The sequence below is a fragment of the Oryza glaberrima genome, chromosome 4 (assembly GCF_000147395.1).
Source record: "Oryza glaberrima chromosome 4, OglaRS2, whole genome shotgun sequence".
Classification (NCBI taxonomy): domain Eukaryota; kingdom Viridiplantae; phylum Streptophyta; class Magnoliopsida; order Poales; family Poaceae; genus Oryza; species Oryza glaberrima.
Window position 1 is genome coordinate 26,173,151 of NC_068329.1, and position 15,262 is coordinate 26,188,412.

General features: G+C 42.6%; 2 protein-coding genes across 5 annotated transcripts; both read left to right on the forward strand.

The window, feature by feature from the left end:
* The first annotated feature begins 25 nt into the window (after positions 1-25).
* LOC127772156 (DNA replication ATP-dependent helicase/nuclease JHS1) lies at positions 26-10,754 on the forward strand. Of its 4 annotated transcripts, none has more exons than XM_052298146.1 (34): positions 26-441; positions 539-673; positions 842-1,018; positions 1,109-1,177; positions 1,294-1,491; positions 1,590-1,643; positions 1,728-1,789; positions 1,891-2,023; positions 2,192-2,302; positions 2,411-2,507; positions 3,043-3,119; positions 3,534-3,599; positions 3,836-3,988; positions 4,797-4,852; positions 4,929-4,989; positions 5,061-5,171; positions 5,237-5,293; positions 5,413-5,547; positions 5,620-5,850; positions 6,404-6,478; positions 6,564-6,685; positions 6,784-6,856; positions 6,941-7,045; positions 7,131-7,298; positions 7,482-7,551; positions 7,627-7,778; positions 7,977-8,054; positions 8,147-8,239; positions 8,364-8,501; positions 8,640-8,679; positions 8,753-8,826; positions 9,180-9,314; positions 9,748-9,867; positions 10,181-10,754. In XM_052298146.1, exons 1-34 carry the CDS (start codon positions 172-174, stop codon positions 10,340-10,342), a joined length of 3,858 nt encoding a protein of 1,285 aa, XP_052154106.1. In that variant the 5' UTR covers positions 26-171; the 3' UTR covers positions 10,343-10,754. The 4 variants fall into 4 exon arrangements, with proteins under 4 accessions (XP_052154106.1, XP_052154104.1, XP_052154107.1 ...); XM_052298144.1 differs by having other exon boundaries at positions 839-1,018; positions 10,181-10,753; XM_052298147.1 differs by having other exon boundaries at positions 839-1,018; positions 1,115-1,177; positions 10,181-10,753.
* Positions 10,755-11,097: 343 nt separating this feature from the next.
* Positions 11,098-13,330, forward strand: LOC127771964 (nuclear poly(A) polymerase 2-like). The gene has a single exon (XM_052297927.1). It carries the CDS (start codon positions 11,142-11,144, stop codon positions 13,077-13,079), a length of 1,938 nt encoding a protein of 645 aa, XP_052153887.1. The 5' UTR covers positions 11,098-11,141; the 3' UTR covers positions 13,080-13,330.
* Positions 13,331-15,262: the final 1,932 nt, after the last annotated feature.

A 15,262-nucleotide genomic window follows, 5' to 3' on the forward strand; every position in this document is an offset into this window, starting at 1 on the left:
CTCCCTTTCGGCCATTCCCCTTCCCCCTTCTCGGCTCCTCTCCTCTCCTCCTCGCCTTCCCACCACCTTCCCTTCCCAACCCGATCCCCCATTCCGCCGCCGTCCGCCGCCTCCGCCGTATCGAACCGCCTAGCGACCGGAAAGAAGAAAACCCTAGTCCTCAACACAGCCATGGCTCCACGGAAGCGGACGGGGGCGGCGGCGGGGGCAGCTTCGAAGAAGCCGCCGGCCTCGCAGCCGTCGCAGCCAGCCAAGTTCGGCATTCTCCACTTCTTCGAGCGCCAGTCCCAGGCCTCCTCCCAGAACGCCAAGCGCCAGAAGGCCGACGGCCCCTCGCAGCCTCCCGCGCCGCCGCCGCTCATCGAGGAGGAGCCGTCGGAGGTGTCGCCGGAGGTCACCAAGACTCTGGCGCCGAAGCGGGTCAGGTTTTCTCCTGGGATGGTAAGTATTGGTCTTGCGCTTGGTCCGATTTGGAATGCATTAGTTGGCGTTTGGATCGACTCTTAGGTTTGGTGGTTTCTTGTTTGGTGCGGTCCAGCTGATTAAGCAGAGCCAGGACGATGGGGGTGGGGAGGTTGTGACTTGGAAGATCTCGCCGGTGAATGATCGCCTGCGCATGGTCACTTCAAGGCAGATGACTGGTATGGCGCTTCATCCGTGCTCAAACAATGAGGTATATACTGGAGTTTCTTTATGTTCTTGCGAGGTATATACCGGCGTGCAATGCACGTATGTATGTGCATTGGAGCCGGTGGAGACACAACACTTTCTTGTGTGATGAAATTAATCGTTTTTTGTGGCTTTCTGGTTTGCTATTCGATATGTAATTGTATTCTAGAAGCATTCCTCGGTCGAGTCTACAAAGAAATGGCATTCATCACTGCTGGGCATGTCAAGATGTACTGCTTCAGCACGCAATTTGGATATGTGTGGAACTGGTCCAGGTGGCTGTGACGGTGTGGAGGACACCCAAAGCCCATTTCGGACTCCTCCATCACTGTCCTATAGGTGCAGTGAGGTACATACAGTTATACGATGAATTGTTGTGTGAATGCTAGCTAATGTAGTTCCAAATCGTGTTGATGGAGTAATGGTTTTGTGCATGAAGCAGCAGCTTAATGGGGGTGTGGTTTCTGATGGAGGACCTGAGCAGTTGGGGGCAGGGGAGCACAAAAAGGTGAACTAAGATAACACTAAATGTCCTGGGTGCCATTGGTTTCATGATATTATTACATGTAAGAACTAAGTTGCCAAAGAATTGATCGACAAAACTATGCCATTTCTTTTTACCAGGCACTACTTGATCTTTTAGATCAAGTGGAAGATGCAATCATGGAAGAAGAATTACCTGCTGATGGTGAGAATAGAGAGCAGCTCATAAATGGTGATCCGAAAAACATTAGTTGTTCTCCTATTGCTGACAGCGATCAAAATGTACCCTCCCAGAAGTCCCTTGATGCCCCGCCCTTCGATAGCTTTTTGGTGTTGGAGGTTTGCTTTCTTTACCTCCATGGGTTGGTTTCTATCGAAGTTGGAGCTGCTCTAGACTTCTAGTACAATAGAGATTTATGTGTTTAATTACTTTTCAGGTGTCAGAAAAGCACAAAGGTGATAACTTACCATGTGATCGCTATCCTGTTAAGGTATATATCCTCTTTACCTATCTGGATGAGCTAGTTTGCAATTAAATTTTTGTTATTTTGCAAAGTTGCTAACTGTTTTGACAGGTTTTACGTTTGCTGAATGAGCACGGTGGGAAAGAGCATGCAGTCCATTTGTGTGATGAGTGGTGAGTTCCTATATGCAACTATTGACATGATTCCATTTTTATTTTCTATATACATATGAACCTTCATCAATCTATTGCCTATATATTTCAAACCACTACAGGTTCCATAGCCTTATTAGCCCAGGCGACACAGTAAGTGTCATTGGAGAATTCACTGACCAAGGAATATGTATTATTGATCATGACAAAAATCTTGTTATAGTGCATCCAGAATTACTCATATCTGGAACACGGGTTAGTATTAGCCTCCCCCCATCTCTTTATTATAACCTTTGTAGTCAATATCCCAGATCAATATGAACAAGCTGCTATGATATCCTCAAATATTATTTTATAAGAACTGTTTGTAAAAATACATTCATCTTATCTTGTCATCATATTTTGATATATAGCTTATTTTAGGTTGCTTCTAGTTTTCATTGTCCAAGAAGGTCTGTTCTCGATGACAGACTAAAAAGCAATGAATATTCAACAAGTGCTTTGATTGGTACTCTGCTGCATCAAGTATTCCAGGTTCGTTGGTGCAAGAAAAATTGGCAGCTCTGGTTAATACATCATGCACTTTATCTTCATGTAACAGTTGTGTGTGCCTCACTTTGTTTCTTTCCTCTTGTGCCTCAGGCAGGGCTACTTGAAGATGTTCCTTCAACGCAATTCTTAGAGCAGCAAGCCAAAGAAGTTCTTTTGAAAAATATTGAGAGTTTATATGCATGTGGAGGTAAGATTCGTGACAACATTTTTAATCCATAAAAAAACACACTACACAAAAGTATGACACTATGACATGGACTGTTCATGACTTATTATGTTATACTGAGTGCCCTGACCAATAATGTTTTTCTTACTCTATTCTTAGAGCACCGATTCAGTAAGGCTATAGTTATCAGTAAATTATCATGTGCTACTAAATTTTTTGTGAAACTTTATATTTAATTTTTGAATGTTGTTTTGACTAATTTGATCCAATTTTCTGTGCTATATCCTTCCTATTATTTTTATATGTTTATACAAGGAACATGGAATGTCATTCCAAAAGTTCTGCAAATCTGTTGTGTTTGTTCTGAAATATCAACATACATTGTGGTTGTTCTCATACATCCTCATTTACTCAAGTCATATTGGTATATTGCCATGTTTGATTACAGTACTGTACTGTAGCTCAGCTTCTTTATTGATATTTATAACATTACACAAACTATCTTATATCCCCAGCCATGTGCATATCTTACTGGTTCTGACATTTTTCTATGCAGCCAGTGAAAGCAACACGCTTAAAACGCTGATTGAAGCAGTCCCCAAAATATTGAATTGGTACAAGTGCTTTATGAAGGTGGAGTAGATGACTTGCACAGCAGTTTTTTATATTCACTGTTGGGGCTCCTTAAATGACCACAAGAATTTTCGAAGTCCATAGAGTTGCACCATGGTCATGAATACTCCACTTATTTTTGTTGAATTGGAACCTGTTGTTATACCCATATGGCACTCTTCTATTTCTTTTCAGAGGTTCTAGGCAATGATTAATCACTCGATTGAGCCATTTTGTTTTTAATTGCTAATATATGCCATTTCTATTACGGAGTATAATTTTTTAAGAGAAAGTTTTGATCTAGTCTTTCCTTTATCAATCCTGGACTAACTTGCCTGCAAAGTTCACCGGTGGATATATTGCATGTCTTGTCCTTTACTTGTTTAAAGAAGATACTGTTACATGTTCTGCGCTAATCATCGTCGGCACATCCAGGTATCAAAATGTAACAATGTAAATTTTGGTCAAATTGAAGGACAAAAGACTGTTGGAGTTGTGGAGGTAGGCAACATCTTGAGCTTGCAAAACTTTGGAATATGACCTTTTCATATTACGTAACTTATATGTAATATCAAGCAAGTTCGTTTCATGATGGTAAACTCCTGTAGTCCTTGTGATTCTCAGCCATCAAAATTAGGCCAACACAGAACTTTCACTCTCCCCATGTCCTTCAGTACTTGAGTGTTGACTTGCACACCTCATTCTTAATGGCTTTATTGAAATGAATTTCACCTTAGGTAATGGATATTGAGGAGATGGCCTGGGCTCCAAGATATGGTTTGAAAGGGATTATTGATGCTTCTATTAGATCAAGGGTTTCATGCAATGGTAGTTCATACGACAGAGTAATGCCTCTGGAGTTCAAAACTGGTAAAGGAACTAGTGGTCAGGTAAGCATATGCTCCTGGATAGTGGATCCACTTGAAGATATATTATATCTTTTTCTGGCATGAGATATTTTTGTCACCGGGGTTCTGGAAACTATTTATGTAATAAATTAGTGAAGTATTGCAACAACCAGGCTTCTTGAAAGATTGTGCTGATTCCATAATCCATATTAATTCTTACAAGTAGTCATGCTCTCAATTTTTTAATCAAAACCTGACGAGTTCATTGAGTTTTATATTGCACAGGCCAGAACTGTTGTTTTCTGTCTGTTTTCCATAATGTAATTACTGGTTGCTTACTTGAATTAGATTCCCTGCTCTATTTTATCCAAAACTTTAAGCTTTAGTTACAATTGACTAGAAACCTGTCAACCACCTAGTCATGTCCATTCTGTGGCAACAACCAATCAATAATAATGTCCTACAACAACTAATCGTACCTTAAAAAAACCCAATCATAGTTCATTACAAAATAATAATTAATCAATAATCCGGAGCCTCAGTTCCATTCTACTTTCACAAGGTCAACACCCTTCAGTAGTTTTGATAATTAATACATGTCACATGTAGCGGCATCCAAATATATATTTTGATACCTTTTTTGAAATGTGATTGTGACTATTAGTGTTATCTTTACTTTATGTCCATTTCTGAAAAGAATATTGTGTTATTTTTGTGGTGTTTCACATACTGTGTAGCACTCTAGTGTCTCCTCTTTACCTAACCATGTCTGAAAAAACAACAATTTAGTCCTTCAGAATAGATCCAGTTACTTCTCTATTGCCCTTCACAATGGTTTATATATTTCCAGACAGCTGTGGAACACACTGCCCAAGTGATATTGTACACGCTATTGATGACGGAGAGGTATGATCTATCTATTTCTTCCACTGCAGGCTTTCCATATATATATATTCCTTACCATGCTTTTCCATGTCTTCAGATACTTGAACAAGGATATTGACTTGGGTCTTCTGTATTATCTTCACACAGACCAAACATTGGTAATCTTCTAAAACGACACTCAACATAAATTCTGTACCCATCCTTATCCATTTCTTGTTAATTTCTGAAGGGCATCAAAGTCAAGAGGTCTGATTTAATTGGATTAATAATGCGTCGGAACGAGCTTGCCACTGAGATCCTGAAGGCATCGATTTCACAGAGTTTTCCCCCGATGATACAGGTGGAACTAAAAACTTGTACATAAGTAATTCATTTGTTAGAACTCAAACAAAATCTTTCTTTCAGAGTCCATCTACATGTAATGGATGTCGACACCTGGTTTCATGCACCATATACCACAAGGTTCAATAACTCGTCTTTTTAATATAAATGTGTTTTTTGATACAGTCCTGTTGGTACAAATTTGTTCAATTACATAATATATACATGTGAAAAGCCATACTTATATTCTGATGCAACAGGCGCATGGAGGCAATGCTGCAACTAGTGGGCTTGGTGATTTATTTGATAATCTCGTGAATCACTTGACAGTTGCACATCATACCTTTCTTAAACACTGGGACAGATTGATCGATCTTGAAGCTAGAGTTTCTCAGGTATCTTTAGCTTTTCTCACGTGCCGTGTATTTGATTTGTACTCTCTTGATCTCATCTCATGCAAAATTCAGGTCAAGAAGAAGGAAATTTTCCAGCCACATCATTCAAATACTGGGAGCAGGCATTCTTCCCCATCTTATTTTGTCCTTGATGTTACAAATGGACATTCAATAGATTCATCTGGAAAAAGCAAAAGATACATATATACTTTTCTGCGCCAGAAGTTGCAGCCTGAGACAGCTGATCAGCCAGGAGAACATGTTGAAAGTGTAGATTTTAGCCTCAAATGCGGTGATTCTGTGGTAAACCTTGTACACTTTCTGTATTCAATATTCAGCAACATTACTATGTTAGCTATTTCAAGTTCCCAGCAACATTGATATTTTTATTGCATATATTTGGCACACCATATTGCAAATTTGTAATGTATGGCTCCATCTCATTTTGTTTGGAGTGTAGGGTTCTTTCCGTTTGAACTGTTATGTGCTTAATGTTGGTAAGGAAGTAGAACTATAGGTTCATAGAATATGCTCAGTGCATATAAGGAGGTTAAATGGCAAATATAATACCAGTTGAAAACTTCTGCAGCTACTGCTAACCGATCAATCAGCAACAGCCAGCTAACACTTTGGAGTATTGTAGCGTTATATTACTTTGTTTTTATCCTCCTGTTTTGTGATGTTTACTTTAGTGCTGTAGGCCTATGGCCACAAAGGGGTCATTTTTTTATGCGTTATTACACATATAGTAGCTCACACCCCTTTGCTTCATGGATACTTAGCTATTATAGTGATGCATGCTGGTTTATTTTTCTCCATAATGAAGTGTGTCATGTTTTCTTCTACTTTTCATTAGGTGCTTAGCACAAAATCTGGGCGAATAGCTGTTGCAAATGGATACATAAGGGACCTCAGCCGTGCCCATATAACGGTATTACCTGACCTTGCGAACCTGCTTAGGCATCCATTTCAATTTATTAGGTTGATTATTAATATTTCAACTGGAATTTTTGTAGGTTTCATTGCCACGACGTCTGAGACTTCCAGGAAGTAATTCCTTGTTAGAGCAAGGAGATCTCCAATGTGAAGTTTGGCGTATAGATAAGGATGAGTCTGTTTCTTCATTTGCTACCATGAGGTTGGCCCTTGTTTTATTTTTTTTGTTGAAGGTTCTGAATTAGTAATTTAGAAAAGTTCCTTCTTCCTAAATAAAGTTTGTATTTGAACTGTTGCCAGACTCAACCTTGTCCAACTATTTGCTGAGAATCCACAAAACTCTCACCTAAGGAAGTTGATTGTTGACCTCGAGGTCTGTTCGTCCACTAGCCTATTCGTGCTATGTTTCTCCATACTGTTTTTGTTGTCTGTAATTTCCTTATTTGGATGTTGATAGGCTCCCAGATTTGATAGTGGAGGACTCCTAAGTCAAGATCCGGCACTATCATATATACAATCATTGCCAAATTTGAACAATGACCAACAGAGATCGCTGCATAAAGTAAATCTTTGGTCTTTAGTTCATTATTTTTTTTCTTCTGAAAATTCAATGTCACTATGTAAAGCGTACACTATGTTGCTTTCAGATTCTGGCAGCAAAAGATTATGCGCTTATCCTAGGAATGCCTGGAACAGGCAAAACATATACGATGGTGCATGCCGTGAAGTCATTATTGATGAGAGGGGAATCTATTTTGCTAACCTCATATACCAATTCAGCTATAGATAATTTGCTTATGAAGTTGAAGGCTGAGGTTTGTGTTCGCAATACTTCCTTTCATAAATTCAGTCATAACTCCCTGTCTCACTGTACTATTCAAATGAACAAACTTTTTTCCCCTATCGCATTGTTCCAATGAGCAACGTTTGGCTTGAGCATTGTAGCGCAACAAATCAAATCATCAAAATATGAACATGCTCTAATGCCATTTATATAGGGTGTAGATTTTCTTCGAATTGGAAGGCATGAAGCTGTACATCCTGATGTCAAAGGCCACTGCTTGTCAAGTTAGAATTTCTCATTATTCTACTTGTGCTTTTAAAATGAAGAATGTGTGTTTGATTATTTATTTTTTTGAACAGCAACAGATATACAATCAGTAGATGCCGTCAAAGCTAGAATGGAGCAAGTGCAAGTTGTTGGAGTCACTTGTTTGGGAATTTATCACCCTTTACTAGCACATAAGAAGTTCGACACATGTATCATGGATGAGGCAGGCCAGATCACATTACCGGTAGGCTCCAAACTAGGAATGCTTGGTACAAGTCTTGAAGGAAACCACAAAAATCCACACGATGGTCCTCATTTAACTTCAAGACTACATTAGTTGGTCAAAGCTGCTAAACCAGAATGATCTGTAAAATTGTTTTCTAAAGAGTCTTGCATCCTATACCATTTATAATTTCTCACATTGTAATATTTTACTCACTAGGTATCTCTGGGACCTTTGATGCTTGCAACAAAGTTTGTTCTAGTAGGAGATCATTATCAGCTTCCTCCACTTGTTCAGGTTTTCACTGCTTTGCTTGTACACTCATTATCTTAATGCTTTTTATACCAACCTTTCCCTTTTTTTTATTACTTCTTTCAAACAAATCACAGAGTTCTGAAGCTCGAGAGAATGGTATGGGTGTCAGTTTATTTTGGAGGTTGTCAGAAGCACACCCTCAAGCAATTTCAGCATTGCGATGCCAGGTATCTCTATTTGAATATCACACTTATGCTTACTTATCTAGTATTTCCACTTCCACTTATTTTCTGTTGAGTTGAAGACCCCTTGTTTCACTAAAACTCACAATGTGCAACTGCCAATTTGTAGTACCGAATGTCATCTGGCATTATGGAGCTCTCAAATTCATTGATTTACGGCAATAGGTTATCCTGTGGTTCGTTGGAAATTGCAAATGCCAAACTCAAGCTTTCTGGCAGAGGTCCTGTTCGCTTGAAGCTGAAAGAGGTAGCGCTGCGGCCTATTTCTTAATGTATAAGTACTCTGTTACTAGATACATTTTTTTGTTATGTCAGGTGTTTTTCTACTGCCATGCGCTTTATCTTCCAGGAGCAGTTTTAATTTTTCATTGACTTCAAATTGCAGATCTTGAACCCTGATAGGGCTGTCGTCTTTGCGAACACAGGTTATTGATTAGTTTGATTAGTCTGTCCTTTTGATTTGCCTTTCAATGCTAATCATGTGGGCAAATCATGCAGATGAAGTACCAGCTTTTGAGGCCAAGGAACATAGAACTGTGAACAATCCTACAGAAGCATTAATTGTTTCATGGGTATGCCCTGATCTATGTCTGGTGTGGACAATATAGCAAGCAAGCAGTAAACTTTAGCTACTAGTTAAAATCCTGTACTTAAAAAGTTCATCTGCTTCATAGTGCTGCTGTCTTGCTGACTGCTTCTGCCCTTTTGTTGTGCCATGCTAAATAATTAGCAATATCTAATTATCTTATATCTTTTAAGCTAGGAAAATATCGCTTGATTTAAACTGCTCTGGTCCACAAACTTGTGCTGAGGCTTAGTGTTGTGCATCCTTTTTTTACCTACATATATTGAGCCTAATTATATAAAAATCAAAATATCATCACTTCCCTTTCATCCTCAAAATTTGATCGCATCCTTTTTGTAGATCACCAATGAATTGCTAAAGAGAGGTGTAGCTCAAGATGGGGTTGGTATAATAACTCCATATAATGCCCAAGCAAATCTCATTCAGCAACATGTAGACGCTTCAGTTGAGGTTCATACAATTGACAAGTACCAGGTGATAAAAGTTCCCTTCATCTTTTTATTAGATAAATGAAGAGCATTTGTTTTTTCTCAGTCTTCATTATCATTATCACGTGTTTCAATGATCTGAACACTTCAAGATTGTTTCAATGATTTGAGTGATTTTGGTCTTTGATACATGGTTCTAGTGAACATTTACATCTCAAATCATCTATGGCTCCATGCATGCATCTTTAAAGCAGTCATTCAGATCATAAGTAAAAAGTTATTTAAATCATTTAAAAAGATAGAAGAATCAGTGCCTTTGAATTTGCACTGTTTCTTAGTAATTCATTATGGTTATTCTGTTATCCTCATCACTAGTGAAAAACTGTCCAGGCTTTGGGAGCAACCATGTTTTGCTTCTTGTGGTTCCTTAGTTTTGTGGTTTCTCTGTAACTTGCAGCTCTAACAGAAACTCTTTTCAGGGGAGGGATAAAGAATGCATTATAGTATCTTTTGTACGGTCCAATGGGAATTCAAGGGCTAGTGGTTCTTCTTTGCTTGGTGATTGGCACAGGATCAACGTTGTCTTGACACGTGCAAAGGTAAAGTACATCGAATGAATTTTTCCCATTTCAACCATTTCTCAAAACCACGTTCTTTTATAATTAAATTGTTTTGGTCTTTCATGATTATCAACACATAATTTTGTTGAATAGTTGCAAAAAGAAGACATGCTGATGTACTCATGCCATGTTTGATCTAACTTAGATGCTTGTCATTTTCATTTGAAACACAAATGTGCAAACTCTGTCAATGACAACTGCCTTGATAACGCAAAATATTACTCTGCGTTAATAGGCTCCCATTTCTACCCTTTTTTTATTTCAACTTAAGTTTTAGTGATTATTTTTGCAGAAGAAGCTCATCATGGTGGGATCCGCTGCAACTCTTTCAACGATCCCATTGTTGAGACTTATGATTGAGAAGGTAGCTGAGCGTGGCGGTCAGTTAGATCTGACAAATAAGGATGTACAGTCAATTCGAGAGCTAACAAGCTCTCGATTGAATGTACAATAGGTCGTGTCATAGATAAAGTTTTGCAAGTTTTTAGGCTAAAGCCGTATATATGTTGTATATTTTGCTTTTGCTTTGGAGTGTAGTGGCCAATTGACCATAGCCAAGTTTGATCGTGTTACTTGGTAGTGTTAACAGCACAGGCGATGGTTACTGTCAGCCTGCGTAGTAAATTAGTGAAGGCATTAGGGTGTTCACTTGGTACGTGTAAATTATTGACATATGTTGGCCAAGCATGTAAATTTTGGAAACAATATCTCTAATTACAATTGCAAGGACTGAAAACCTCGGTCCGGATGGCAGTATGCCACTAGTTATGTAAAAACAAAAAGGTAATAATATGATCATTGCAGTTGCCCTGATGAGAGACTCAAGACCATCTTATATCCGTGGACATCTTATAGTATCTTTGTTTTCTAATATACGGCTATTAATCTTTTGACAAACATTTGATCATTTGTCTTATTTAAAATTTTTGTATAAACATATAAAAAGTAAGTCATGTTTATAGAACATATAATGATAAATCAAGTCACACTAAAATAAATGATAATTATAAAAAAAATTTAATAAGAAGAATGATCAAACGTATTTTAAAAAGTTAACGGTGTAATATTAAAAATAGATATTTATATGTGATTTGGATGATTGTGTGTCAAACCTACAAATTGAATGCATTATTGCTGCAAAGTCACGAGATGCTGATGTCTTAGTCATTTCTTTTTCTTGTTTAGTGATGAACTAATTTGTACTTTTGCTTCAGTTTGTTTACCTCTAATCCAAATGACCACAATGGCAAAATATGCGAGCTTTTCGCGTTTCCGTACGAGCTTTTTTTTCCATGCGAATCCGACTAGGATTCGACCTGTCATTTTCCGCTGTTGACTTCCCGAATCCGACTAGGATTCGAGCTATTGCCTTCCGCTTAGTATATAGGGAGGCAGGCTTCAAGTCAAGCTCCCATTTGGTCCATTTCTCGCATCCCTCTCCTGAACTTTTCCCTCGCTTTTTGCACCACGCCACCCGATTCGCCACCGCGCCGGCGCGCCGCCGATCTGAGCACGAGAGAATGGCTTCCCAGTCGCCACAGTCGCGGGGCGTCGCGGAGCCCATCTCGCTCGTCGGCCCGACGCCGGCCGACCTGGAGAGCACGGCGCGGCTGGAGAGGCTCCTCCGCGAGGAGGGCCTGTACGAGAGCGCCGAGGAGACGGCGGCCCGGGAGGAGGTGCTCCGCGGCCTCCGCGGCGTCGTCGACCGCTGGGTGAAGCGCCTCACGCGGCAGCGCGGGTACCCCGACGGCATGGCCGACCGGGCCACCGCCCTGGTGCTCCCTTTCGGCTCCTACCGCCTCGGCGTCCACGGCCGCGGCTCCGACATCGACGCGCTCGTCGTCGGCCCGTCCTACGTCGACCGCGACCGCGACTTCTTCGGCGCGCTCGCCGCCGCGCTGGCGGAGACGGCGGCCGTCGCCGAGCTCCAGCCCGTGCCCGGCGCGCACGTTCCCGTGATCAAGATGAGGTTCCACGGCGTGCAGGTGGACCTCGTGTACGCCGGCGTGTGCCTCCCCGTGGTGCCCGGCGACCTGGACCTCAGCGGCCGGTCGGTGCTCCGCGGCCTCGACCTCGCCACCGCGCGCAGCCTCAACGGCGTCCGCGTGGCCGACGAGATCCTGCGGCTGGTCCCGGACGCCGCCGCGTTCCGCACCACGCTGCGGTGCGTGAAGCACTGGGCCAAGGCGCGGGGCGTCTACTCCAACGTCGCGGGCTTCCTCGGCGGCGTCGGCTGGGCCATCCTCGTGGCGCGCGTGTGCCTGCTCTACCCCAACGCCTCCCCCAGCATGCTGCTCCCGCGCTTCTTCCGCGTCTTCGCGCGGTGGAAGTGGCCCAGCCCGGTGATGCTGCGCGCCATCGAGCACGACGACGGCGAGCTCGGCCTCAGCCTCCCGGTCTGGGACCCCCGCCGGAATCCGCGGGACAAGATACACCTCATGCCCATCGTGACGCCGGCGTACCCGTGCATGAACTCCGGCTACAACGTCTCGCACGCCACCCTGCGCGTCATCACCGAGCAGCTCGCCGTCGGCGACGCCGTCTGCCAGGAGATCGTCAAGGCCTGCAGCGGCGGCGGCGGGTGGGACAAGCTGTTCCAGCCGTTCAACTTCTTCGGCGCGTACAAGAGCTACCTCCAGGTGGACGTGACGGTGACCGGCGGGGAGGAGGACGACCTCCGCGAGTGGAAGGGCTGGGTGGAGTCGCGGCTGAGGCTGCTGTCGGCCAGGGTGGAGGCGGACACGTCCGGGATGCTGCTCTGCCACCTGCACCCGCAGCCGTACGCCGCCGAGCCCCACAACGAGCCCCGGCGGCGGCGGCGCACGTCGTCCTTCTTCGTGGGCTTGTCCAAGCCACCGGCGCAGCCGCAGCAGCAGCAGCATCAGCTGTTCGACCTCCGCGCGACAACAGAGGGGTTCAAGGAGGAGGTGTACATGTACGACTACTGGAGGCCCGGCATGGAGGTCGCGGTGGCGCACGTCCGCCGGAAGGACCTGCCGTCCTACGTGCTGCGGCAGCTGCTTCGCTCGCCTGGCCGCCATGATCAGCTCAAGAGGAAGCGCGCCGACGATGATCCGTCTTCTTCCCCTGCTGCTTCCGATCACTCCGCTTCGAGCTCGAGCAGCAGGGACGCCAAGAGGCCGGCGGCTGCGCCGGGCAGGATCGGATCGTCGTTTGAGAAGAAGACGTAGAGCTGCTCCGATTCCAGTAAATGCTCTTCTCAGCAGCGGTATTGGTGCTTCAAGATCAGAATCCAGAAAGCATCGTCTGACTGAGTCGCAAGCCATCAGTCTGACGAGTCCTAGCTTAGCACTCGCTTTGTAATTGATCAAGAAAAGGTCTTCTAGCTGGGACAGCTTCCTGTAATTAATATATTCACTGTATTAAGTGTGTACAGAGTGCAGAAAAGTGAAGCATCAAACTTGTGTTGTCGGTTCTGATATCTCACCACTGTAATGCATGATATATTGATATATCAGAATGAATCATCCAACTTGTATCTTCAGTACATTAATAAATATTTTTTTTTCATGCTTACCTAATCCCATCTCTGTTCATCTTCAATCCCAAGCTCCGAGCCGAAATTGGAAAGTTAAAGCCCATCTTGGCTAAAGGCCCAAATATCTGACATGTCGAATTCTTCTCAAGGCCCATATCCATAGTTTTTGGGCCTGTCTCACATTTCGAATTCTTCTCAGTGTTGGCCCGCACTTTGCTTCCGGCAAGGAAAAAGTCTAATTCGTAACCTTCAAACCAAGTATAACCACCCTCCAACTCCAACAATAAAAGGATCCCCTACAAATCGGGCGCCCGATCGTGGGTGGGGGAAAAACGTTAGCGCCACGCATGTGTGCAAAAACACTTTAAACTATTTTTCTCTTAAATTATTTATCTAAATCATGATCCGATTGCACCATTAAATTTGTTGCAATTAAATCTTCAAAACAGGACCACACATGGATATATTCCAACGAATTTTTTTTAGCTTATTATTGAATTATTTTTAAATGTTGCACGATGTTCCACCAGATATATCGGAATTGTTTCACTAAGTAAATCGGAAATGTTTCAATCGTTTAAATCAGACGTTGTTTCACCTTATATAAAAACAATGTTTCAGCAAATAGCGAAATAATGTTTCAGTTCACTGCAACATTTGATCCATACATAGTGAAACATTATAAGTACACTCGATGAAATATTTTTAGTGAAACAAAAAAATGAAACGAATTCCCTTAATAGAGGGCAGGGCTGGTCCTGAGGTTTTGGTGGCCCGGGACAAAATTAAAAACAGGGGCCCCTGATATAAACATCTAAATAATAATCAATATATATGTACCAAATATATAAATACTTCATTCCAAAATCAATATCCATATTGAAAACTTCATATATATCAGCTTAAAATTTGTTTGAAATGCATAGTTACTAAAGATGGTATGAATGTCAATCACATCTAAATCATTTACTCAATGTATAAAATGGCAAACCATTTAAACTTTCTAGAAGGTGTGATAAAAGAACAAATTGATGATTGAGAAAATTAATATACTAATGGCTAAACTCATACAAATTACAAAGCTAGAAAAGCAACATATTAATTGAAACGAATCTAGATCTTACCGATTAGTGGCCAGTGCTAACATCAATGTACATTTGCCATATGAGACAGACAGGAGTAGTGCAGTACACATGAGCAGAGCACCCGAGCAGCGGCGGATGGCGGTATCAGTCAATCAACTGAATGCGGCCATAGAGGAATCAAATAGACAGAAACGGAGGAGAGTTCCTGCGTGAGAGTATAATGGCATAATACCCCCACAATCCTAAAGATGAGATAGTATCATGAATTCATGGTATGCTAAAAAAATGTTGCGAACCTGAAAATTTCTGTACGTACGGATGTGATATGCATCGGAGACGGAGGCAGTGACTTGGTGAGGCGGAGAGAGGGCCTGCAGGTCCTGGGCCTGCGGCGCCGCGGAGGTTGCTGCCTCGCGCCGTTGAGCAATCGCACGAGAACCTGCTGGTAGCTGCTGACATCGGCGAGGTGCGTTGCTGCTACTCGTTGTATTCCGGCACCGTCTCGAAGGATTCAGCGGCCTCGTCCGATTTTCATGTTCTAGGAATCGCAAACGCCGCCAATCGCGCTCGTCATGCGCCGGCCATCGCGCTCGTGCTGCTCTACCGGCCGCAGGGGGGGGGGTGTGAGGGTCGGGGGTAGGTGGGGGCCCATGGCTGCTCGACCCCCTCAGGGCCGGGCCTGATAGAGGGTTTTCTAAAATATATAGGTGATTAGTTGCAAAAGAATATTTTGGTTCACTGCAACATTAGACTATACATAGTGAAACATTGTGAATACATTAGTTGAAAC